General features: G+C 41.9%; 1 protein-coding gene across 1 annotated transcript in view; it reads left to right on the top strand.

The window, feature by feature from the left end:
- Positions 1–24,283, top strand: part of LOC136423428 (dynein axonemal heavy chain 5-like) — an 81,183-nt gene extending 56,900 nt beyond the window's left edge. The window contains exons 67-93 of the mRNA XM_066411569.1: positions 255–380; positions 727–861; positions 1,664–1,840; positions 2,449–2,664; positions 3,650–3,817; positions 4,242–4,379; positions 4,555–4,812; positions 5,129–5,323; positions 5,789–5,944; positions 6,663–6,845; positions 7,354–7,597; positions 8,018–8,196; positions 8,922–9,048; positions 9,492–9,613; positions 10,066–10,251; positions 10,968–11,103; positions 11,431–11,570; positions 12,202–12,366; positions 13,008–13,202; positions 13,657–13,807; positions 14,273–14,408; positions 14,975–15,107; positions 15,697–15,909; positions 16,370–16,498; positions 17,569–17,707; positions 18,593–18,753; positions 22,604–24,283. Of these exons, the coding sequence (XP_066267666.1) occupies positions 255–380; positions 727–861; positions 1,664–1,840; positions 2,449–2,664; positions 3,650–3,817; positions 4,242–4,379; positions 4,555–4,812; positions 5,129–5,323; positions 5,789–5,944; positions 6,663–6,845; positions 7,354–7,597; positions 8,018–8,196; positions 8,922–9,048; positions 9,492–9,613; positions 10,066–10,251; positions 10,968–11,103; positions 11,431–11,570; positions 12,202–12,366; positions 13,008–13,202; positions 13,657–13,807; positions 14,273–14,408; positions 14,975–15,107; positions 15,697–15,909; positions 16,370–16,498; positions 17,569–17,707; positions 18,593–18,753; positions 22,604–22,747 (4,452 nt within the window). The 3' untranslated portion in view covers positions 22,748–24,283. The remainder of the gene's footprint in view (positions 1–254; positions 381–726; positions 862–1,663; positions 1,841–2,448; positions 2,665–3,649; positions 3,818–4,241; positions 4,380–4,554; positions 4,813–5,128; positions 5,324–5,788; positions 5,945–6,662; positions 6,846–7,353; positions 7,598–8,017; positions 8,197–8,921; positions 9,049–9,491; positions 9,614–10,065; positions 10,252–10,967; positions 11,104–11,430; positions 11,571–12,201; positions 12,367–13,007; positions 13,203–13,656; positions 13,808–14,272; positions 14,409–14,974; positions 15,108–15,696; positions 15,910–16,369; positions 16,499–17,568; positions 17,708–18,592; positions 18,754–22,603) is intronic.
- The last annotated feature ends 395 nt before the right edge of the window (positions 24,284–24,678 follow it).

Genomic DNA, 24,678 nt, shown 5'->3' with positions numbered 1-24,678 from the left:
ATTGTGACGCCACAGGGTTTCCATACCATTTTATTGGGAGGGGTGTTTTGGGGGGGGGGGGTCGCTAGCGTTCTCTCTATTTCTAACAAATCGGCACACAACTATCACACATTCATCTCAAATGAAAAGAAAAATCCAATACCAATTCATATTTATAAAAAGACCCAGTTATCGCTAAACTAACATAGCGAACCTGAAGTATATGTAGCACAAATACTTAACTCGAGTTTTGCTTATCTTTTGCCTCCGTACAGGACCTTGTTGCGGAGAAGTGCGTGGAGTACTTCGAGCGTTTCCGTCGACAGATGCACGTGACGCCCAAGTCCTACCTGTCCTTCCTGGCCGGTTACAGGACCATCTACACTGAGCACCTGAATGAGGTAAGGTACAGTCTACCTAAATGTGGGGTCGTGTGGCGCAACGGCATAGCGTTTGGCTCAGAACCAAGTGGTCCTGGATTCAAATCCTGTCATGTCACCGATCTTGTGCCCTTTGGAAAGGCACTTTACTTTCCTCATTCTATCCAGGTGTAAATGGGTACCTGACTTCGGTTAGGGAAGGTTGTATTGAGGTCACCTGGTGGCGCCGAATGGCAGCCGCCCAGACCCTTGCGACAGTTCCACAAAATGCAAGTGTGGATAAGATATGTATCTGTTGTGTATTATGTGATTCCTGTAAACCCTGCATCAATTCAGCACTAAAATGGCTGCCATATTCTACCAACAGGTGGGAACCCTTGACCAGCGGATGAAGACAGGTCTGGCCAAACTTGTGGAGGCTCAGGAGTCGGTCAACGAACTCTCCAAGGAGCTGGCTGTCAAGGAGAAGGATCTGGCAGTGGCCTCCAAAAATGCTGACAAGGCAAGTAGATTACTGTAAAGGAAGAAATGCTTGCGGTAGTTTTATGTTTGCGGTTTTCCCGTCAACCCGTTTCACCGCGAACTTAAACCCACCGCGAACATTTTGTCCAATACTGTAGCAGTGTGTGACTATAGTGCTGCCGCGAGCTTAAAACCACCGCGAACACTCCGTTTTTGCCTTAGCGCGTAATAAAATCATGCGAACTTAAATGCATTTACAGTAGATAGGGGTAAAAGATACAGTAAGGCACATAATGTTACGGTGCAATGGCCTAGTTGGTATAGTGTTTGCCTTGCATACGGTAGGTCGTGAGTTTGAACCTCGGCCGAGTCATACCAATTGACTTTAAAAATGGTACATACTGCTTTCTTTGCTTAACACGCAACATTTGGGAGTATGGTAGTTAAACACACACCACTACCAGTGGACTAGCCCCCTGCTGTAGTGATGGCACAAAGTTGTGTGGCCCAAGTATCACTAAAATCTCTACATGCCATCAAGAAACTGATTCAATTTTCTCAATGAATCCTTGGTTAATCTAAAGATGGAGCATGACCACTAGATAATTGCTGTGACAGAAAATGGTATCAATGGAGCATTGCTCCAACTAATTGGTTCAAGGCTTTGCTGGGTTGGCAGTGTAGGGAGGGAAACTTGGACAGCCATAATTGGTGTGAAATCACCGTGCCAGTTGGCATCAATTCCTCCTTAAAGCAGCATGAAAACTTTAAGCATCAGTGCGGCAGGGGGCAGGAGTTTGACTAGGGTTAGTTAAATGTTCTTCTACTTTCCACCCCCACAGGTGCTAGTTGAAGTGACGGCTAGCGCCCAGGCGGCTGAGAAGGTCAAGGCTCAGGTGCAGAAGGTGAAGGACAAGGCTCAAGCCATCGTGGACGAGATTGCCGCGGACAAGGGCATCGCTGAGGGGAAACTGGCCGCCGCCAAACCTGCTCTGGAGGAGGCTGAGGCGGCCTTACAGGTGGGGGATTCAAAATTAAGTTTATTTATTGATAAGGCCACACCAATTTGATTTCTTGGTTAACTCTCTCTCTCTCTCTCTATCCAATTTTACGTCTTTTATTCCCCATTATATGGGTGTTGGACGTGCTTACACATGATGGGGGAGCCCCAGAACTCTTTTTTGTAGCAAGAGTTTTTACGGCCTTAACAGATCTTTTTTAAAATTTTGGCACAAGGACAGTCATCATCAAAACAGAAGGCTGGGGTGAAAACTTGCACCTTGACCCTGATCACTCCCTGAAACTGTGTGCACCAAAGTACAAACTTTCCTCAGAGATTCTGTTTTCATGTTAATTGAATTTCCAATCTAGCATTTTTTTTAAAAATCCGTTAACCAAGAAATTAGATTGGTGTGGCCTAAGGTAAAAGAAAAGGTACGTTTACCTACCGGTATCTTTAATTTGGATGGTGAATTTGGACTGCCTGCTGCTGCTCCAAGCTTGATTGATTTTACCATTTCTTGTTTCACAGACCATCAAGCCAGTCCACATTGCCACAGTGACAAAGTTAAATGACTGTATGCTATATGCTGTGCATTTATAAGATATATTTTCCTTGTTTCTCCAGACCATCAAGCCGGCCGACATTGCCACAGTGCGTAAGCTAGGCAAGCCGCCCCACCTGATCATGCGCATCATGGACTGCACGCTGCTGCTGTTCCAGCGCAAGATCAACACGGTCACGCAGGACCCAGAGCGGCCGTGTGCTTCTCCATCTTGGTCCGAGGCTCTCAAGCTGATGAACAACTCTGGCTTCCTGCAGTCTCTACTCACCTTCCCCAAGGTACAGTCTTAACCAAACACTCTGTTTAAGTACTTTAACAGTCGTGCAGGACCCCAAGAGGCCGTGTGCTTCTCCATCTTGGTCCGAGGCCCTCAAGCTGATGAACAACTCAGGCTTCCTGCAGTCTCTACTCACCTTCCCCAAGGTACAGTCTTAACCAAACACTCTACTAGCCTAGATTAACAGTCGTGCAGGACCCCGAGAGGCCGTGTGCCTCTCCATCCTGGTCCGAGGCCCTCAAGCTGAAGAACAACTCAGGCTTCCTGCAGTCTCTACTCACCTTCCCCAAGGTACAGTCTTCAACTAACACTGAGCCACACCCCGCTCACGTAAAAGAAGCCATCACACCTTTTGAAAAAGAGTAGGGGCATGCCCCGGTGTGCGATGGTCCAAAACCTATAGTCCGTCGCACATGGGTTCGTCCTTAGTAATAGCCTTCGGCTAGTTGGGTAACCCTGGCATACATGCCGAACCAATAGATAAATAAATAAATAAATAAACTAACACTGTCCAGTGCTACAATGTATATTATGTGACCCATGCTTTTTAACATTACTGTATGTTTATAGAGCATTTTCTCTCATTTTCCATATTTGTGAAGCGGGCAGGTCCTTTTTGTCGCATTTCCACGGACAGAAGCCACAAGAAATTCTGTTATTTCAAGATAAAGCTACGCACGCTTGAAAGAGGTTATTTGGGAGGGTCAGAATATCTCTATATGTCTGAAAATGCTTGAGCTACAATTCGCCGAAATGAAAATGATTGAGTGCACCTCCATTTGGGTGTGTCTTTGAGATCACATGTAAAGGCTCTGTAGTCCGTCCATCCATCCATCCATCCATCCATCCATCCATCCATCCATCCATCCATCCATCCATCCATCTGTTCCATAGCTAATCAGCTGTATAAGGACAGCATTATTAAGTATTCTATTACTCTCAGATCGAGATTAAAAAAATTTATTCTTACACCCCCCTCCCCCTAGGACACCATTAATGAGGAGACAGTGGAGTTGCTCAGCCCGTATCTGGAGATGGAAGACTATAACCTGGAGAGCGCTAAGAAGGTGTGTGGTAACGTGGCGGGTCTGTGCGCCTGGACAAGAGCCATGGCATTCTTCTACACCATCAACAAGGAGGTCCTACCCCTCAAAGTGAGTAGTACTTTTTTGTTGTTCTGAACAGAACATTCTAGGAAGACTTAGACTTAGACTGTCACGTTGTGTAGTACATTGGACAGGAGGACATTGTCAAAATAATAAGATTATCAAATATGGCCTGGGAAGTTAATAGAAACTGCATGAAAGTAGGAGCAAAACTTGATCCTGTATGCATAGTCTATTTTATCAATCAACTACATGTAACAGTTTTACTCTGATTGTAAGTTATGAATCACTGGACTGTAAGCTGTGCTTCACACAATGTCATCATCATCATCATCATCACACAATGTATGGAATTGAAATGTGATTGTTTGATGGCAAATACCTAATAGATACACATACACATCTACATTGTAAACCTGAGGTTTGTTTGAAACTACTTGGATCGTATCTAATCAGTATACTGTACATGCAGGCTAACTTAGCGGTGCAGGAGGCCCGTCTGGGCGTGGCCATGGGTGACCTGAACACGGCCCAGGCTCAGCTGGACGCCAAGCAGAAGGAACTGGACATCGTACAGGCTCAGTACGATGCAGCCATGAAAACAAAACAGGTAACAACTCTTTTAACAATTACTTAGTATCAAGGCCTTGAAATGAGGCTGTGAAACAATATTTAGGCCTCATAATTAGTCTTTTAAATTTTGTAGATGTGTATTTTGGTACTGAAAGAGACAGAAGACAGATAAAAATGAATAATAAAAAAAATACTTTTGCTTCATTTTCAAGGACTTGCTGGATGATGCTGAAGCTTGCCGTCGCAAGATGAACAACGCCGAGGCGCTGATCCACGGGTTGTCGGGAGAGAAGGTTCGCTGGACAGCCGCCAGCAAGACGTTTGAGGACCAAATCCGCAGGCTGGTCGGGGACGTGCTCCTGGCCACGGGATTCCTCTCGTACTCCGGCCCCTTCAACCAGGTGTTCCGCGACGAGCTCATGGTCTGCTGGAAGAAGGAGATGGTCATGTGCAAGATTCCTTACACGGAGGTAAGAGGACAATGAAGAAATGACTGAAAAAAATGATTGAGAAAAGGAATGACTCAACTTGGTTGATTGATCAACAAATGAAATGAGGAAGGATGAACTACTGAGCGAATGACTGGAAGACTGGAAGAATGAATAGTTTTTAAATCATACATGTACGTCAAAGCTGATATGCTTTTACAACTCTTCATCCAAATTATGACTGTCACAGTAATACCACCTGTCAATGAACACATTTTAATCTTACCAGTTGAGATGGCCTATATCAATGTTTTCGTCACAATAGTTTGATTCTAACATTGATTCCCGGCTTGTCTAGGACATAAACCTGGTGACCATGCTGGTAGACAACGCCACCATCGGAGACTGGAACCTGCAGGGTCTGCCGAACGACGAGCTGTCCTCTCAGAACGGCATCATCACCACGAAGGCCGCCCGCTTCCCGCTCATGATCGACCCGCAGAACCAGGGCAAGACCTGGATCAGGAACATGCAGAAGGACAACGAACTACAGGTCAGTTTCTTTACCTGTTTATTTGTCTCAGAATTATAATTTCTTTTTTATTTTAACAGTTATATAGTTAGGAGGCTGATACTAGAGGCAACCACAGTTTCGGACCCTCAGATGTATGGGATTGGATACAGCCACAGTGATTTACATGTACATCACTATTCTCTGTAAGGTCTTTTATGGTATTTGGTAGTGTTTAACGCGGTTTCTGCCTTTGGCAAAACACACTAGCTTCACAGACATGCAACGGCTGGTTATACCACAATGAAAGGAAAATTTGAAAATACTATTCTGAATTAGTCTTTTTTGTGTGTGTAAAATTTGTTATTTCTGATACAGGCCTTGTTAAATGTTCTGACCTTCGGATCAGCTTACTGTATATTCAGCAAAAAAAAAGGTTAATGTACAAGTTGATTTGATTAATTACTTGCTAATTTCTTTAAGTGTTTTCCTTGTCATTTTCTCCAGGTGACCAGCCTGAACCACAAGTACTTCAGGACCCACCTGGAAGACGCCCTGTCCTTGGGACGACCTCTGCTGGTTGAAGACGTGGGTGAGGAACTCGACCCCGCCCTGGACAATGTCTTGGAGAGGAACTTCATCAAGTCTGGCTCCACCTTCAAGGTAAATGTGCCCTCTTAGTTAACACATCACTATTTGTCTGTGTACCCCATTGGTCTATGTAAATCATACGGAGAGAAATAGGTAATGTGTCTCTGTTCCCAAAATTTGCCTGGCTTTTCACATCTTACACACATAATACATGAAAATAAAGTCTGCAAGGTTGCCCCTTATAATAGCTACTGCTAGTCGGGCAACCTTGGCTGCTGTACAGTGTACACAGCCAGCCAAACAAATGATTAAAAAAGATAAATAAAGTCTGTCTCTTTGCTAAAACTGTTAAACTTATCTATGTTACAAACTGTGAGGTATTCCATACATGTATGTTACTGTCTAGGGACAGCCTTTAGAGAAGAATAAAGGAAAGTTACCCTAAAATGACAGAATGCAGAAATTACAATAAAATGATAATCTTACTGATAATTAGAATCTTAAAAATATTCTGTGTTGCCACATAGATTTGCAACGGTGACAAAGCTGGCTAACCCTGCCTATACACCATCGTTTCCTTAACAACCTGTTACCCTTATCTCAAACACTGATTAAAGCCAGCAACTTTCCTTCCAACAAGTGAAAGTGGGAGACAAGGAGGTTGATGTCATGAATGGGTTTAATTTGTACACCATCAAGCTGGCGAACCCTGCCTACACCCCTGAGGTGGCTTCTTCCTACCTTCATTTTTAGAAAGTCATAAGAATATCCTTCATTTTCCTTCCAACAGGTGAAAGTGGGAGACAAGGAGGTTGATGTAATGAACGGGTTTAAGCTGTACATCACCACCAAGCTGGCGAACCCTGCCTACACGCCCGAGGTCGCCGCCCGGACGATGATCATCGACTTTACTGTGACCATGAAGGGTCTGGAGGACCAGCTGCTAGGCAGGGTCATCCTCACAGAGAAGGCCGTAAGTTTCTCTGACATTAATTTGTCGACTACATTATATTAGTGATAGTAACAATTACTTACTTTGACCCTTCCATTGACCAGTTTTTTCCATTGTCCATCAATCAATGTGCTTCTTGTCAAGTTTGGTTTTGTCTTCCAAAATTTGTTAAATACAGTTTAACTGTAAAGTTACTGTTATACAGTAGCAGTAATTATGGTCATAGTAGCTGCAGTTACTGCATTGCCTTCAAGGCTTCTTTTACCATAACAACGGCACCAAAGAACACGATAAAATGAATTTGTTCCTTTGCAGTGTAGCCATGCATACTAATTACATTTCAAAATGATACACTATCATTGAAGCAATTGATACAAGAAAAACATAAGAGGTCACTTAAGAAATACACCAACGGGTAAGTGTACATGTAAGTGCTTACAGAGTGTGTGATAGTGCTATCTCATAATTTTAAATGGTGTCAATATATGTAGCAGTTTTGCTTGACCCTTGATTAACCCTTGACCCACAGGAACTGGAGGCCGAGCGCACAACCTTGCTTGAAGAGGTCAACAACAACAAGCGCAAGATGAAGGAGCTGGAGGACAACCTGCTGTACCGACTGACATCAACAGAGGGCTCTCTTGTGGAGGACGAGAGCCTGATTGAGGTGCTGCGCGTTACCAAGACGACCGCTGAGGAGGTCAGCGAGAAGCTGGCCATCGCCGCGGAGACGGAGATCAAGATCAACACAGCGAGAGAGGAGTTCAGGCCTGGTGGGTTCATTCTTCATGGCAGTTTAAATCATGTAGGCTTGATTTTATAGAGGACATCTTCTGGAGTCTCCAAACTTGATGTCTCCAAAACAGGTTTAGTAGGAATTTAGTGTATTCAGCAAGAATTACTGTGTTATATATACATTAGTGATAAAGTGAAATGTTCTACTTTTGACCAAAACATGATCATTTTAAAGTCAACATGTTTGAATGTGTATTAAAGCCATTAAGTGCACAAATTCAACTTTTGTAGGCCTGAAACGAATTTGAAAAAAACATAAAAGATTCAATACAAAATATATCACTGAACACAATTTTTTTATTGATGTGTTTCGGTAATATTGAAAGCATATGCCAGCTAGAGTAACTAAAGATATTGCTGCTTCTTTTTACATTGAATTTCATGTATTTCTCCCACAGTTGCATCCCGTGGCAGTGTGCTGTACTTCCTGATTGTGGAAATGAGCCTTGTGAACGTGATGTACCAGACAGCCCTGAAACAGTTCCTGCACATCTTCGACATCTCCATGGCTCGGTCCCAGAAGTCCCCCATCCCCAGCAAGCGTATCGCCAACATCATCGAGTACCTCACCTTCGAGGTAAGACTCTCTGCTTAGATTCTGAGCCTTCTATTCAATGAGTAGCACTCAAAGCTTAGGGGCAATTTATTTCAGAGGTCCTTCAATGTAGCTTTATGATGCTCCAGATCGACTTCAAAGCATCATTGATTGTGATCCATTGTATATGCTGGTAGTGTGTCTGACTCATTATCCTGCTAGATGTCTTTTTAATAGCAATTCTATGCCTTAGAATTTGCTTAGATATATAATAGCCTCAGCTTTTTGAGCAGAACAAGTTCATACTTTCTAAGATTTACTTCTTGTAAGAGCTGAAGGGGTAGATTTTATTAGCGCCACTCAATGAGGAATGTTTGTAAGAAATCCCATTTTTTGTTTCCACCTTTGTTTGCGTACACCATGCGTGACTTGTCCAAGCAGAATAAGCTCCTGTACACCCTCATATTACAATACACAGTGTTGGGATGTACAGAAAGTCTGTAACAAATGTTCTCATGATGTTGTTTCCAGGTGTTTGCCTACACGGCGTGGCCAGTATGAACAGGATAAGCTCCTGTAGACACCCTCCTGTCACAATACTCATTTGTATCAAATGTATGTTAAGTCTGTAACAAATCCTGTTTTCAAGTGTTTGCGTACACGGTGCGTGGCCTGTATGAGCAGGATAAGCTCCTGTAGGCACCCTCCTGTCACAATACTCATTTGTATCAAATGTATGTTAAGTCTGTAACAAATCCTGTTTTCAGGTGTTTGCGTACACGGTGCGTGGCCTGTATGAGCAGGATAAGCTGCTGTACACCCTCCTGCTGGCCCTGAAGCTGGACCTGCAGGCTAAGGGCATCCGGCACGAGGAGTTCCAGACCTTCATCAAAGGTCAGGACTGACTCTTACAGTTATTAGGTTGCATTCATTCACTACATGTAATTCTTTCATACATCTAACCATTTAAATTGCAGTCAGTCAAGGGAGGGGTTCCTCCTCAGAAGTGATGACACCCTAGCTTAATGATGAACCATATGTCCTTCCATCCAAATACGTTTTACAGTATATCCATTCATTCAGTTTTCTTAGGATTGATTGATTTATAGACAAAGGCATGTTTGATTTAGGAGCAGGTCGTAAAATGATATGGCCAGTACAGCTGGACTGCATCTTTAATACAATGCATTCTACTCTGCACAATGGTTCTAAGAACTTTGGAACACCTCAACTCTAATAATATTAGGTGTTTGTTTTCAATTGTGAAAGTTGCAATCATTTTAAATTGTGTATTTCTGATTTGTCTGACGCACATGTTGTGTATCTCTGTCCATCAGGTGGTGCAGCCCTGGACCTGAACGCTGTGGAGCCGAAGCCCAAGAAGTGGATCCTGGACATGACCTGGCTGAACCTCGTCCAGCTCAGCAAGCTGCCGCAGTTCAGCCAGATTGTCAACCAGGTACACAAACCTTCCTACTGGCTCACACAAAAAATGTCAGATTAGTAGGATAGAAAACTTTTAGTGAATGTTGTCCAGGCTAGAGGTAATGATGAGGGATGGACCAGAAAACATTCAGATTACTGTAAACATTTTGTCTTTGTTTCCAAAGTTTTAGGGTTGTAAAGTTACCAGCCTTACCTATGTCGCCTAGTGTACAGTTTGGAACTAAATTCAAAACTGTAAACCAGACAGTCTTAAACAATGATGGAGCAGGCAAAGTAGAGAAGTATAGTGAAAAGTCATGCATTTACAGTCTTATAGCACTGTTGTGAAGAAATGACTACCTAATTGAAGTTAGATTCAGATTGACTCTTTGGGTATGCTACATTATTTTGTACATACAATTACAGAGATTTTCAAAGTCTGCAATTGTGTTAGGAACTTAATCCAAAACTCAATCACTTTCCCAGGTTGCTCGTAATGACAAGGGCTGGAAGACCTGGTTCGACTCCGACGCTCCCGAGGACGAGCCCATCCCCGATGGCTACGACAGCTCGCTGGACATCTTCGGCAAGACCCTGCTGGTCCGCTCCTGGTGCCCTGACCGGACCATTCCGCAGGCTCGCAACTACATCTCTGAGAGGATCGGTGTCAGGGTAAGCAATCTTCCTTAAATCTTAAGACATCTTCGGCAAGACCCTGTAAGGAATCTTCCTTAAATCTTAAGAGGAAACCCTGCTGGTCCGCTCCTGGTGCCCCAACGGTACCATCCCCCAGGCTCGCAACTACATCTCAGAGAGGATTGGTGTCAGGGTAAGCAATCTTCCTTACATCTTAAGACGTCTTTGGCAAGACCCTTGTAAGCAATCTTCCTTAAATCTTAAGACATCATTCGCATCTCTGAGAGGATCAGTATCAGAGAGAGCAAACTCAAACCTTTATTTAACAGTGTGCATAGTCCAGTGGTTAGCGACCCAGTGGGGGGGGGGCCTTGCCTATGGACCAATAGGTTGGGAGTTTGCTCACGCTACTGCAAAGTGTTGCAGTTGTTCCACTGTTCATAGACTTTGTCAAAAAGAGCTAGGGGAATTTACTTGGTATTTTTAAAGAGAAAAGTTAACCCACTCCAAACATGACTCGTCACCCAGACTAGTTCTTGAGACAGCCATTGGTTAGTTAAGCAGCAATAGCCATTGAATACATGTCTTATGATTGTATATCTTATTCATTCAGTTTGCAGAAGGTGTTATCCTGAACATGGAGTAGATGTGGGAGGACAACACCACATTTTTTGGTTCAATATCCAGTAAATCTTAACCAATAAATAGATTTATTATAAAAACATGAAAATTTAAACTGCTTTCTTCTCCAGTTTGCAGAAGGTGTGATCCTGAATATGGAGCAGATGTGGGAAGAGAGTACCACCCGGGAGCCGATGGTGTGCTTCCTCTCCATGGGGTCCGATCCCTCCGAGAACATTGAACGTCTGGCCAAGAGCAAGGGGATGCGTAAGTTACAGCCAAACCTGTATTACTAGTCTGGTAATTTATTTACATATGCACAGAGATAGTTAATGTGGTGTTTACAATGGGGTCCCAAACATAAAAGGAGTGTAGCATATGCATAGATGTTCTGCATTACTGTTGTTTATATAGAGAAACTTATTGTAGACTAGCAACATAGTTTTGTCGCATGTATGCCTTATGCTTGTGCATCATCATTAATTGTTGAAACCAAGTCTTATAATGCAAGTAGCCTACGGGCATGAATTTGCAATAAGATTATCATTACCACTATCATTTTTAATTATAAGTATTTTGCATTTCTCCCGGCAGCGATCAGAGCCATCTCCATGGGGCAGGGTCAGGAGGTTCACGCGCGCCGCCTGGTGTCACAGTTCATGGCGGAGGGGGGCTGGGTCCTGCTGCAGAACTGCCATCTGGGGCTGGACTACATGGAGGAACTGCTCGATGTGGTGAGTTTGTTAGTTTGTGTGTTTTGTTACGACATCAGTATGACTAGCATTTGGACCTAGCCTTGTCAAAGAACTCATCAAGGTGATGATAAAGTTCTAAACTTTAAAGTTTTAGGAAAAATTTGTGTTTTACTCACTTGGGATTTCTACCTGAATCTTTGGCCTTCTTCTAGTAGAATGACCAAATCATTTGGACACTTGTCCATTATTGGGTCAAAGGTGCCTAGAAGCTTGCACCAACTCAGTCTCTTTGAAAATATTTTTATTATATTATAAGAGGAAACCTTCTAAAAATGAAAAATTTGTCTGTTTGACTAGCCCACAAACCTGTTCATTGGAATTTGGAATAGTTTGTATTCAATGCCACAGTACCAGTCTGAGAGTCTAACATATCTGATTCAGTTTTGCTTCTACTTCAGCTGAACACCACAGAGAACATCAACAAATCCTTTATAAGTCTCTCTGACTGCCTCAGAAACTTTCTGGTTTAGGCCTGGAGCAGATCTGGGAGCGTACTAATTAGAAAAAAGTCAACACGCTGGAAAAAAGGAAAACGCTGAGAATCATTCATTGCCATAGTAACAGAGTCTTAACATCAGTTCTGTATTTAATTCTGTGCCATTTACTTCAGCTGAACACCACAGAGAACATCAACGAGACGTACCGTACCTGGCTGACCACCGAGGTGCACAAGAAGTTCCCCATCAACCTGCTGCAGCAGTCCATTAAGTACACCAACGAGCCGCCGCAAGGCGTCAAGGCAGGCCTCAAGAGGACGTACGCTGCCTTCAACCAGGTAAGAACAATGTCAGAAACTAGTTACTCTACATAGTATGTGATATCAAAGATTCCTTAAACATCAAGTACACCAACGAGCCACTGCAGGGCGTCGAGGCTGGCCTCAAGAGGACGTACGCTGCCTTCAACCAGGTATGGTCTTCTTCTAATCAATTATTTACTTTCAGAGCCTACATGTAGGTGATTAGAATCATGACAGGCCCCTGTCTGCATGTTGTATGCTAGGCTGTCACCTGCATGCCCCTGTAGTGACAGAACAAAGTCTGCTACATGAAGCATCGTTTGTAGTAGGTTCATCCATGATTACAGCACTGGCAATGCCTGAAAATCTCTTTGTGCTGATCATCCTTAATTGGGACTTGAAAATCATTACCATAACATTAATATATTATCTGATGATGAAGTATAATCATCTGTTCACCATAGAATTGGTGACAACAAGCAAAATGTTTTATCACATGATGGGACTTGAACTCATAATAACACCTCTGTTACATAATGTTTTCACATGAGTTCATTGACATCTCCAATATGCCGCACAAATCTGCAACACACAATTTGATCACTTTGATTTCAATGTGCTGTTTATCATGAATAACCATGACACTGATCGAAGACTTCTGTCTTTTCCTTCTGCAGGAGTTCATTGACATCTCCAACATGCCCCAGTGGAAGCCCATGCTGTACGGCGTGGCGTTCCTCCACACCACGGTACAGGAGCGGCGCAAGTTCGGCCCGCTCGGCTGGAACATCCCCTACGAGTTCAACCAGGCCGACTTCAACGCCAGCGTGCAGTTCGTGCAGAACCACCTGGACGAGCTGGATCTCAAGAAGGTGGGTTCGGTTCCATGTTTGTTTGTTTGTATTATGCCCCTTGCAACATAGTTCAGTCTTTAGTTGGAGTTGGTAAGTACAAGGCTGAGCTTTTTTAGAGATTGAAAGATAACATAATTATTTGTTTGAATGTGCCTTTGAAAACCACATTCTCATTTTTTGTCTTCAACTGCTGAAGGAAGGATCAGGAAGGGTCAGTGATGTAAAAATGGTAGAAAAATTGTGAAAAGTATTTTTCAATTTCAATGTTTAATCTGTGTCATGCAATTTTGCCATATATTTCACCTGAATGTTAGAAGAGCCAGGCATATCACAGCATGTACCTTCCTTGTCTTGGTCTGTAGAAGATTTAGATTTTTTGTAAACTACATTGCAGGTGGATTCAATTCCATTTGTTATTAATCAGAACTTTGGTGTGACTTTAACCTGTACATGTTACATGTCTCCTACTTAGGGTGTGTCATGGAACACCGTACGTTACATGCTAGGTGAGATACAGTACGGCGGCCGTGTCACCGACGACTTGGACAAGATCCTGCTCAACACCTACTGCAAGGTCTGGTTCGGAGACCACATGTTCGGCCCCAACTTCGTCTTCTACAAGGGTACGGATAGAATCTTTACTGAATATATTAAAGCTACACAAAATGTAGGATCATATCATGGATGATAGAACCCTGATCTGGTGTGCAACAGAGTTTTGTAGGATAGGAGATTTGTAAATTTTTATGAGTGACAACATATTGTCTAGTTTTATGTAGTTTTAAAAGCGGCTCTAAATGAAAAATATAGCAACTGCAAGTTATGAGCCCTGTTTCATTTTGTTGCCCATCTTACCAAATGGAGCAAGATTTCCTCTTGTCAGATTCAGGCCAAAATCAATTTTAAAACATGATTCAGAGCTTCCTCATGCTGAACAGAACAATGTTTTGCTTTCACCCCCAATGTAAAAGCAAACCTTAAATTTTACATGATAAGAAGATTAATCTTATTGTGCCCTTTGACTATTGTTGATTGAGGAAATATACACATTGTGCATTACTGACATGTTGACTTGCCCTGTCTGCCAGGCTACCCGATCCCCAAGTGTAAGAACATCCAGGAGTACAGGGACTACATCCAGAGCCTGCCGCTGAAGGACACACCTGAAGTCTTTGGTCTCCACCCCAACGCTGACATCACCTACCAGACCAGCATGGCCAACAGGTGTGTTTTATACTTTGATATCTATAAACACTTTTAGTTTAGCTGCTTTTGTTTTCCTCAAGTCACCGTCTGTATTAACTTTTAGTCTAGTACTATGTACACATGTAGTACTACTATTCAGGGAAGCCTTGTGTGGCCAATTTTTCAGATTTTGTTGTGGATCAGTTTTTGATGGTAGCATTTTAAGTCTCACTCATTATAGAAGTTTCTTTTTGCAAAGAAATGGAAATCTTAGGCTGCAGTTCATAGTATCATACAGAAATTCCATAGGAAACAATTGTAAGAAGTGCAATATGGAAATGAACCATAATTTTGTTTCTTATTTTATAATTGTTGGCTTTTTATTATAATGTATACTGCACAATCATATAACTTACCTTAAATCTTAGTTCCTCCCACAACATCAGTGTTGTAATTTTAGGCAAATATCGCTCCTCCAGAGATCTTGGTTATGTGCTGCTAGTCCTTCATTGTTTTTAATCCATTTAGTAGAATTGTTTCTAATTTGAACCAGGCTGAGCTTGACATTTGCAATGCTTGATTTTTTCTGTCATTTTTACCACCAGCACGCTGGGCACGATTGTGAGTATCCAGCCCAAGGAGAGCGCCGGTGGGGGCGGGGAGACCCGTGAGAGCGTGGTGCAGCGGCTGGCCAACGAGATGCTGGAGAAACTCCCGCCAGACTACGTGCCTCACGAGGTAAACTATTTTGGTTAATCTTTAAGACTTAAGTTTAACTGAAGCATAACATTTCATGTGTACATCAAAAACTACCTCACAAGCTTACCCTCATTCGAGCCCTAAAGCCACACACAAGGGGAAACTAGTTGGTGTGGGCTTGAATAAAGTTCTAAACGGGAACTATGCAGCTTCAGTGTCATTTCTGAAGATGTGGCATAAGTGTGTATGGTTGACATGAGGTTGTCACTATCACTGAGGGATAACTCTGATACAACGTAAAACTACATTAAATGTGGTTAGCAACAGTTACTATGCATGCTCATTCAAATTCATTCCAGGCTCTTTTTGTGGTCCAAATAGTTCTATGATTCTACAGGAATTATCTTAATATGCCAATGAAATCGGAATGACTTAAGCTGTACATTGATGAAGGTTAGACATCCAGGTGACTTGAGTTGTAGACCAGCTAATGCTGCAGCAGCTTTGTCAGATTCTGTATCAATGAGTCGATATAACCAGGCATGATAAGACAGGTCCAACTGGCAATAGTTCAGGTTCTATTGCCTTGTGTCTAGTGACTTGAACACGTCTCTCTGACATCCTCCAGGTGAAAGAGCGTCTGCGTAAGATGGGCCACCTGGCGCCGATGAACATCTTCCTGCGACAGGAGATCGACCGGATGCAGCGCGTCATCACGCTGGTCCGCACGACGCTCACTGACCTGAACCTCGCCATCGAGGGAACCATCATCATGAGCGAGAACCTCAGGGATGCCCTGGACAACATGTACGATGCCCGCGTGCCTATGGCTTGGAAGAAGGTAGGCAATGAGCTAGAGTTACTACCTGGTCTCTGCAGTCATGTCTAGCTTACGGATAGCATGCACAAATTTCCAGTGGGAGGATGGACGGTTAAATAGTTGTGGAAGGTTAGATCGTTTTTGAAGCAAATTACTTTTCCTAGGGTTTGAGATTTTTTATGTTAACCATGGCTGCTTTATGTTAAACTATTGGTGCACTTTGAAAAGATTGGGTTGTTATCCACAAATCAGTGGATAAGATAATCAGACTTAGAGAATCTATCAGAATCTGACATTGTCTTAGGTGTTTTCTCTCAAATACTGCACACTGAAGCAAAAAGCTTGTTGAGATAGAGAAAAATCGATTGCCTTGAAAGTTTTTAACACTTCAACTTACCAACAGTCTTGAACCAGGTTTATGTGAGTGTAGTGTAATCTCCTTTAGCTATTCCTTCAACCCTTCCCTCCCTACTTTGCATAGGTGTCCTGGGAGTCGGCCACCCTGGGTTTCTGGTTCACCGAGCTGCTTGAGAGAAACACCCAGTTCTCCACGTGGGTGTTCGAGGGACGACCCCTCCAGTTCTGGATGACTGGCTTCTTCAACCCACAGGTAGGTCGGATAAGAAAGAAAAATCTGTGTTTTTACAACATTTACAACATGACTACATGTAGCTGGGCATTCTACATTGTGTACTTCTGCAGTGCTGTCAAGATCTGCTAGGAGGCATTGCATTGCAGTTTGAATGACATAGACATACATGTATCCTCTCCTCAAGATTCAATGGTGAATACTTACCTATCGTACAGCACTTCATTAGTTTGGATGCAGCATAATATGCTGCCAAGGCTAACCAATAACCAAAAGCTGTTACAGTAACTGTAACAGTAACTGTAACGGTTTACAAAAAGCTTCTCTGTGAATTGGAAACTGATAGATTTTGGCCATCTCACACCTGTGCATACCCCTACTTTTATCAGAAATGTGGAGGGTTCTCTTCATGTGGTTGTGTTTAACTGCAGGACTGATAGCTCGCTGCATTCACATTGAAGGGTGGCAACCCCAACATGTACCTGTAGCATGCAAAGCCCAGGGTTCAGAAATCCACCTGCAAGATCAGCATTCAAACTCATTCCTGCGGCCTTGAAGTGGAATCAGATTGTTTACCAAAAGACCATAGCAGATTTAAAGTTTATTAAGGTTTTGTTTAGAGCTTCCTGTCAGTGATCGAACTCCGAAGGATTTGGATTAAAACCCCTAATCTTGTAGTCCAAAAGTGGAGTGGCAGATCAAACCACACTTTTCATACATGCGATAAAGTGGGATTCAAACCCGTAACTTTTTGGTACAGAAACTGGATTTCTTAATATGAATTTGGCATAAAGAGTTTGGAAACTTGATTTCGGTTGATTGTATCTCTGTGAATACTTAATCAACAGCACTGTATTATACAATTTCTCATCGTTCAAAAGTGTCCTGTACAATCGTTTATTATATTCTATTTATTATTGTCATATATTCATGGGTTAAGCACCAGGGCTACATATGTTGGGAAAGAAGAGTGCCAAACTTTCCCTTGATCACATGTTTGCTGTTTTGTAATTCATTTGTCAATGATTAGCATAATCATGATAATGTGTTAAAACAGTGAATATTCAAAATGTTTTTTGTGCTTCCTTCAGGGTTTCCTGACGGCCATGCGGCAGGAGATCACGCGAGCCCACGCTGCAAAGGGCTGGGCGCTGGACATGGTCATCCTCCACAACGACGTCACCAGGATGTTCAAGGAGGATGTCGTCGCCCCTCCCCCTACTGAAATTGGTCAGTCCAACTACTAAAAGCGTTGTGTGTTAAAGCTTTTCTTCTTCCTAAACAATTCCTTCCTTTCTTTTTTCCTCTTTCATTCCTACCGCTGGATAACCTAGTGTTGTGTGTTAAGTTACTGTATGACGGTTCAACTTCTTTGAAGAACAACTTTTCTTTTTCCTATCCCTCCCTTTCTCCTTCACTGCTATCTCCTTTAGTCCATCTTTCCTTTCGTCCCACCTACTTCCCACAACTCTTTTCAGCTTCTGAGTAAGTCTGATGATGAGCCCTTTCTTGTATCCTTCTTCCATTCTCTGTTACTGTTAATTACTAATCACCCCTTGCCTTATTTCCTTTGGTAGCATCATTCAACTTGTAACAGGTTGCTTTCAATTAGTGTTTTCTTTTTCATGTCTTTGATCATTCATTTCTTCCCTCCTTCCCCCAGGTGGAGTGTATGTGTATGGTCTGTTCTTGGACGGAGCCAGTTGGGACTGGAAGAACATCAAACTTATCCACCCCCAGCTCAAATTGCCGTTCACCAAGTGAACATGTTTTTTCCATTCCCTTTCTTATTCATTTCTTCCCTCCTTCCCCCAGGTGGAGTGTATGTCTACGGTCTGTTCTTGGACGGAGCCAGTTGGGACAGGAAGAACATCAAACTCATAGAGCCCCACCCCAAAGTGCTGTTAACCAACGTGTTTTTTTTAATTCCTTCTCTTATTCATTTCTTCCCTCCTTCCCCCAGGTGGAGTGTATGTGTATGGTCTGTTCTTGGACGGAGCCAGTTGGGACTGGAAGAACATCAAACTTATCCACCCCCAGCTCAAATTGCCGTTCACCAAGTGAACATGTTTTTTCCATTCCCTTTCTTATTCATTTCTTCCCTCCTTCCCCCAGGTGGAGTGTATGTCTACGGCCTGTTCTTGGACGGAGCCAGTTGGGACAGGAAGAACATCAAACTCATCGAACCCCAGCCCAAAGTGCTCTTCACCAACATGCCTGTGGTTCACATCTATGCCATCAACAACGCTGGGCCAAAGGATGAGACCAAGAAACAGGTGAATATCGTCTTTTTTATCTGCATACATGTTACTGTTGGGATATAGGAATGTTCATAATGCGGGGTGTAAAAACATCAATTTACTACTAAGACATTGAACAGAAGAAAATTGTAGATTACCTTATCACCTGAATAAAGTCAAATTTGTGACAACACTTTCATACACATTCGCACACAATTTGTCTCCCATGCTGTCTTGTACAATCATTATGACATAGTTCTCTGTTGATAAGATAGTTGCACAATGTAATTGTGGTAATTTTTAACAACTTTGGGTATCTGCCTATGACTGCTGCAGGAGGAAGTCAAGAGAAAGGTATTTTCATATTTTGATAACTTTTTAGCTGTAGTTGGGACATGCATAATTGGTATAGTGTTGTGAAAAATCTCAATATGGTTCTAAATTTGGGTTGTTAAAACCCTTTGAATCAGCCACTTCGATTACCTGTTATGTCTTTCTGTTGGTTTTAGCTAAGCTCCATTTTAAAACCTTGAAAATATATAAAGACCTTTCCAATGAGTGTTAATCAAATTTTATGACTATAATGTATTTTCCCTCTTGCTACTCCATCTGAGAAGGCTGCCCCAAGACAGGTACATAGACCCAAATCTCAGCATGATGAAAGTTACACACGAACAGAATATTTTGTCAGCTGAGTAGTTTGCTGTATTTAGCACCAAATTAAGTGATCTTAATCTTTACACTCTCCACCTTTGGATTCTGTCAGTTGGAGTAAAATGCCTATCAAGACTAAGAATTTCCTCATTTTCTTAGATGCATGACATGTCCCCATGTATCCGTAATGTTTTTGCTTCGTAGCATGATGAAGCTTGAAGAAAATGTTAGAATCAATCAACCGCAGGCATCAGGGTAGATGGATGGCGGCTGCAGGCATCTCCCTCCAGGATGTTCTGTTTTCGGCCAGAGCTGATGACGCGTCAAGAAAATGTTAGATCTGACTCGTAATTGCCCCAGTTTTGCATGGTGATATGATTCCTTTTAAAGAACAGACACTTTACCATAAGCATGTCCTCGATCCTAATTGAAGCATTAATCATGTGGGCTGTGTCTAGTGGGCTGTTTGTAGACTTTAGTAAGTGCCTTTTTCTCTCCTCATTATGTCTGCCACAGATGATCAGTTTCAGAAGGGTAAGGCATTGCTCATTCTACCATCACTTTCTGGCAGTTAGGACTGTTTAAAATTTTCACTTTATCTCATTGCAGTCATAAAAAAAACAAAATAATCAAACTTTTATAGAAAGCATAGTTAGGAGATGGTCCATGGATGTTTTGCCACAACTATCAATATGAAGACCTTGTACGTTGTCTTAATTTTTTGAAGGTGACTCTTATATGTGTGTCAACTGAGCTCTTGGGCATACGAGCCGTAGTGCATATCCTGTGTTAACAAAGCTGAAATGAATAGTGGTATCAAGTTAAAAATAACTGACGCACAGAGTCTTGTCCTAATGTTTTCAAAGGTGTGTCTTTCATGTATGTCACTCCCGATACACCAGCTGAGCCATTAGGGTATAGCGCACGTCCTGTGCTAACAATAGACGTAAGGTATTATAGTGCATTTCCTCTGTTAACAAAGCTAATTCAGAAATAGATTCTTGACGGATTCTTGTCCTAATTTCTTCAAAGATGTGTCTTTCATGTATGACACTCCCAATACACCAGCTGAGCCATTAGGGTATAGTGCATTTCCTTTGATAACAACAGACGTAAGGTATTATAGTGCATTTCCTTTGCTAACAATAGATGTAAGGTATTATGTATACTTATTATTATTATTAGTTATTACTCACATGGTGATTGGTTTTTTCAATGCCACCTGAAGCCTGTTCAGCGGATCCAGGAAGAGGTAGGTTTACCCGTAGCCTTCAGGACTGTTCACGAAAGTGGGAAGGATTAGCCTAGGACACTTTATAGGACACTTGATAAGGTTGGTCAAATGATGTACGTCATACACACACGATGGAGGCTTATCTATAAAATCTTTTAAGTTCAACGGATCCAGGAAGAGGTGAACATGTAGCCTTCAGGACTGTTCATGAAAGTGGAAAGGATCAGCCTAGTACACTTTATAGGACACTTGATAAGGTTGATCAAACAATGTACGTCATACACACACAATGGAGGCTTATCTATGAAATCTTTTAAGTTCAACGGATCCAGGAAGAGGTAGGTTTACATGTAGCCTTGGAGACATTTTATGAAAGTGGAAAGGACACTTTATAGGACACTTGATAAGGTTGGTCAAACAATGTGCGTCATACACACACACAAAGGGTAAGGAAGGCATGTGTTGTCTGGACTCTTTAAAGTTCAGACACATTTTACCTGCCTTAACCTTCTCCCTGCTGACTTCTGTTGTAGCCAGTGCACATTTGTTGCTTTGATGCATCCTTGGCATGGGAAATATGAACTCTGGCCCTACTGACGTCTGCTGTGCGAATTTGGTGCAATAGTTGTATCCTTAGCAGGGAGACGATTAAACTCAATGACTACACATGGGCTGAAACATGACAGTGAAAAAATAAATGCCATAGCGACCTGATGTTAATTTGAAAAAGAAACTGCACCAATCTACCCTTACCAGTGAGGAGGAAACTGTTATTTGCAATGCCAAGATATGGTAAGTGGGAGCACAATTTGAAGCTGGTTTGTCACCCAAAAAGGGTAACCATACCAGCTGTACAATACAGATACAGAAATGTGGAAAAAATATTGATTGATTTGACAATGGCTGTAGTTGATGACACAATATGAACTTGTACTTCCGCCCCCCAATCTTCACACGCACCCCCACATCCATCCATAACACAGCCTGCAGGGATAGCTCTGTACGAATGCCCGGTGTATAAGAAGCCACGCCGGACGGATCTCACCTTTATCTTGAACTTAAAGCTGAGAACGACCAACCTCGCCGAACACTGGGTCCTGCGAGGAACTGCTTTGCTCTGTGACACAAAATAGAGGTTTAGCAAGGTGTTGAGTATGATTCAGTTTCTGTGCAATAAGAGAAATCACCCCTCCCCTTAGACAGAGTTTGGTGTTGGTTTGGTGTTGATTAGGACAAGGGGCACATCAGTAAGGTGTAGCTGTAACTGTCTATATTTACTACTACTAACAAAAAATGATTCGATTGCAATTCAACTAACAATTTGCATGTGTAACCTCTTTGCTTGCTCCTGTGTACACTTCTTTTGCAACGCATGCATCTGGTGAAGCTTTCTTTTGCTATTTGATTTCTAGGCTATAAAATCTTGTTATCGGTTTTGAAACAAAAGAAAAGATATGAACAAAACGTTTTTGTTTGTAGTTTTTGCTCCTAAGCATTGTGATGCCATTGTTGTTTAAAAAAAATTGGCCGCATTGTATTTTGGTTTGTTTTGTTGTCCAAATTTGGAATTGCAGTACAGACTTTATTTGCAGTGTTATTTATTGATGTTGTTTTTCATTAGATTTGTTGATTTTCCTGCTTTTTGAACGCCGAAAGTATAGTGAAAACCTGGCATTTTTTTTAAATTGCATGAATAGTCCAGATAACTATTGCATACGTACTACCTTCCTTTTAGTTTGCACTAAACACTGTCATTATACTAGAAGAGACTGCTGCAATGCTTTCTCTGGCGACTGCTATATGCACTGCCAAACACAACTTGCAGCTCGTATAATTGCAACTCGCTGCCATGCACCTCTAACAATGCCCCACCCATTCCCCATCCTCCGGTGACGGCCTCAAATCCCCCATCCACAAGAGGACCACCACGAACACTTCAGGACCTCCTGGGGTTGCCGCGAGTAATTTTCTAACAGCCTTTTTCTTGAACCGTTTCAGACCATCCAGTACTACTCGTGTCCGGTGTATAAGAAGCCCAAACGTACGGACCTGACCTTCATCCTGCACATTCTGCTGAAGACCACTGTCAACCCTGAGCACTGGGTCCTGAGAGGCGCTGCACTCTTGTGCGACACGAAGTAGTCTTGATGATGAACTCATTCCTCTACATCGTCTACAAAGAACCACCACAGTGTGATATGCCTCTGAATACTGATATATTTGTTTGTTACGTTTGTTGATTGTACTTCTCCTGCGACACTAAGTAATCTGGATGAAGTAATTACTTTAGATTTTCTACGAAGAATCATCACAATGTTTCTGAATGCGATATAGACGAATTTGTTTGTTAGATTTGTTAATTTTACTAACTATCAACCAAGGTAGTCTGGATGAGTGCCTCCCTCCACATAGTCTACGAAGAATCACCACAGCTGTGAAACTTCTTAATATGGTTATATTGTTTTTGTTACGTTTGTTAATTTTACTAACTTTAAACATTCCAATGATTGATGATGAAAACTTTATCTGCATACTGTCAAAAGCCGTAACCTACATCTGGCACACTTTTGAAAATTGACGAAGACTTAAATACGAGTAACCCAACAAGCATTGGTATTGTGCTGTTGCAAAACTGGACCATTATGGATGAAAAAGCCATGTTGAAAGCCCATAAGATTTTAACAGCAGTGTCCTAGCCTATGGGGCTATTTCTAACATTTGACCTTTAAAATTTATATATAATAACTAGTGGATATCTTTGGTTGGGTGAAACAAGACGTTTCTTGTTGAGGTACTTAAAAGGATATAATTATGTGTATGTATAAGACTCAGTAATGTTTACGTTTTTTTAGTAGATGAAGGCATATAATGCCTTATGCGGTGATCCGTCCACTGTGAAATGATGCTAAAATTCCGTCCTCTCATATCATCACCCTTTCTCTCTTTGCACTTTTAGGGTGAATTATTTGGCTGCGTAAGTTCCAAACTTGGAACGAGTTGATCACTCTAAAAACAACTATGTATACTTGCTCCTTCTCCAAGCAGGAGTGAGTATACACTATTGCCTTTTTTGTACCTGACAACCATTTTACACCTTAACATAGAGGACTTCTATGATATACTCTGAGATTTCACTTACCATAACTATAACCCTTTTCAGCGATGTGCCTTAATGGTTTGAAATGATTTAGGGTGGCCCTTGTCTTCCAAACTCGTCCCAACAGCTTGCCCTGTGGTGTTACCAGTTATTGCCGTGATGTTGGGAAAATTATTTTGCATGAAAACTGGCCTGACTGGCAGCTATCGAACTTCATGCCTTACTATCGGTAGCAAATCCTTCAATCCCGCACACGTTCTGCTCCGTAAATCTTCAGCTTCCTTCTCCTGCATACATACTAGCTGGTCAGAAGTTTCCTACTTATTCAAACGTAAGAAAAACTACCTGCCACTATTTAGTCTATACCTATTTAATCTACCATAGGTGGTGTTTTAATCGTTTGATTGTTATGGGATATACTATTGAGTATACCTTAAAGTTTATTAATGGTGTTTTAGGTTGATTTTAGAGAAGAAAATAGAGTTAGTACGAGTATGAATACACATTCCACAAACGCGTAGAGAAGTTTTATTTTTCTACGTTGTGCCGATACTGTGAGTTGAGTGTTGGATCAATGCAGTGAACTTCTGGTTCCAGTTTCCGTGGTACTCCGTGGTATCTTCACTGGAGTTTTACTTTGTTCTAAGCCATTACATTGTGACAGCTACCACTATCGTCCTGGTGTTTTACAATAAAATATCTTTAAAAAAAGTTGCGATGTTAGTACAATATTTTTGCTCTTGTTCCTACCTGGTCTAATCAACTACCAAGTTGATACTTAAGAGAAGTGAGTACAGTTGCATGGGGTACCTTGTCTGTGAAAATGAATCCATATTAGAAGCATTGCAAATATGGCTATCTTTTCTTTTTGTACATTTTTAAAAACATTTTCATTCTTTTTTCGTTTCTTTTCTTATTCATAGATATTGTATGACATATAATACAGTTAAAGTAGATAATATAGAATTATGGATAT

This window comes from Branchiostoma lanceolatum, chromosome 17, assembly GCF_035083965.1.
Source record: "Branchiostoma lanceolatum isolate klBraLanc5 chromosome 17, klBraLanc5.hap2, whole genome shotgun sequence".
In the NCBI taxonomy this organism is placed as follows: domain Eukaryota; kingdom Metazoa; phylum Chordata; class Leptocardii; order Amphioxiformes; family Branchiostomatidae; genus Branchiostoma; species Branchiostoma lanceolatum.
This window is presented reverse-complemented; position numbering and strand designations above follow the sequence as displayed.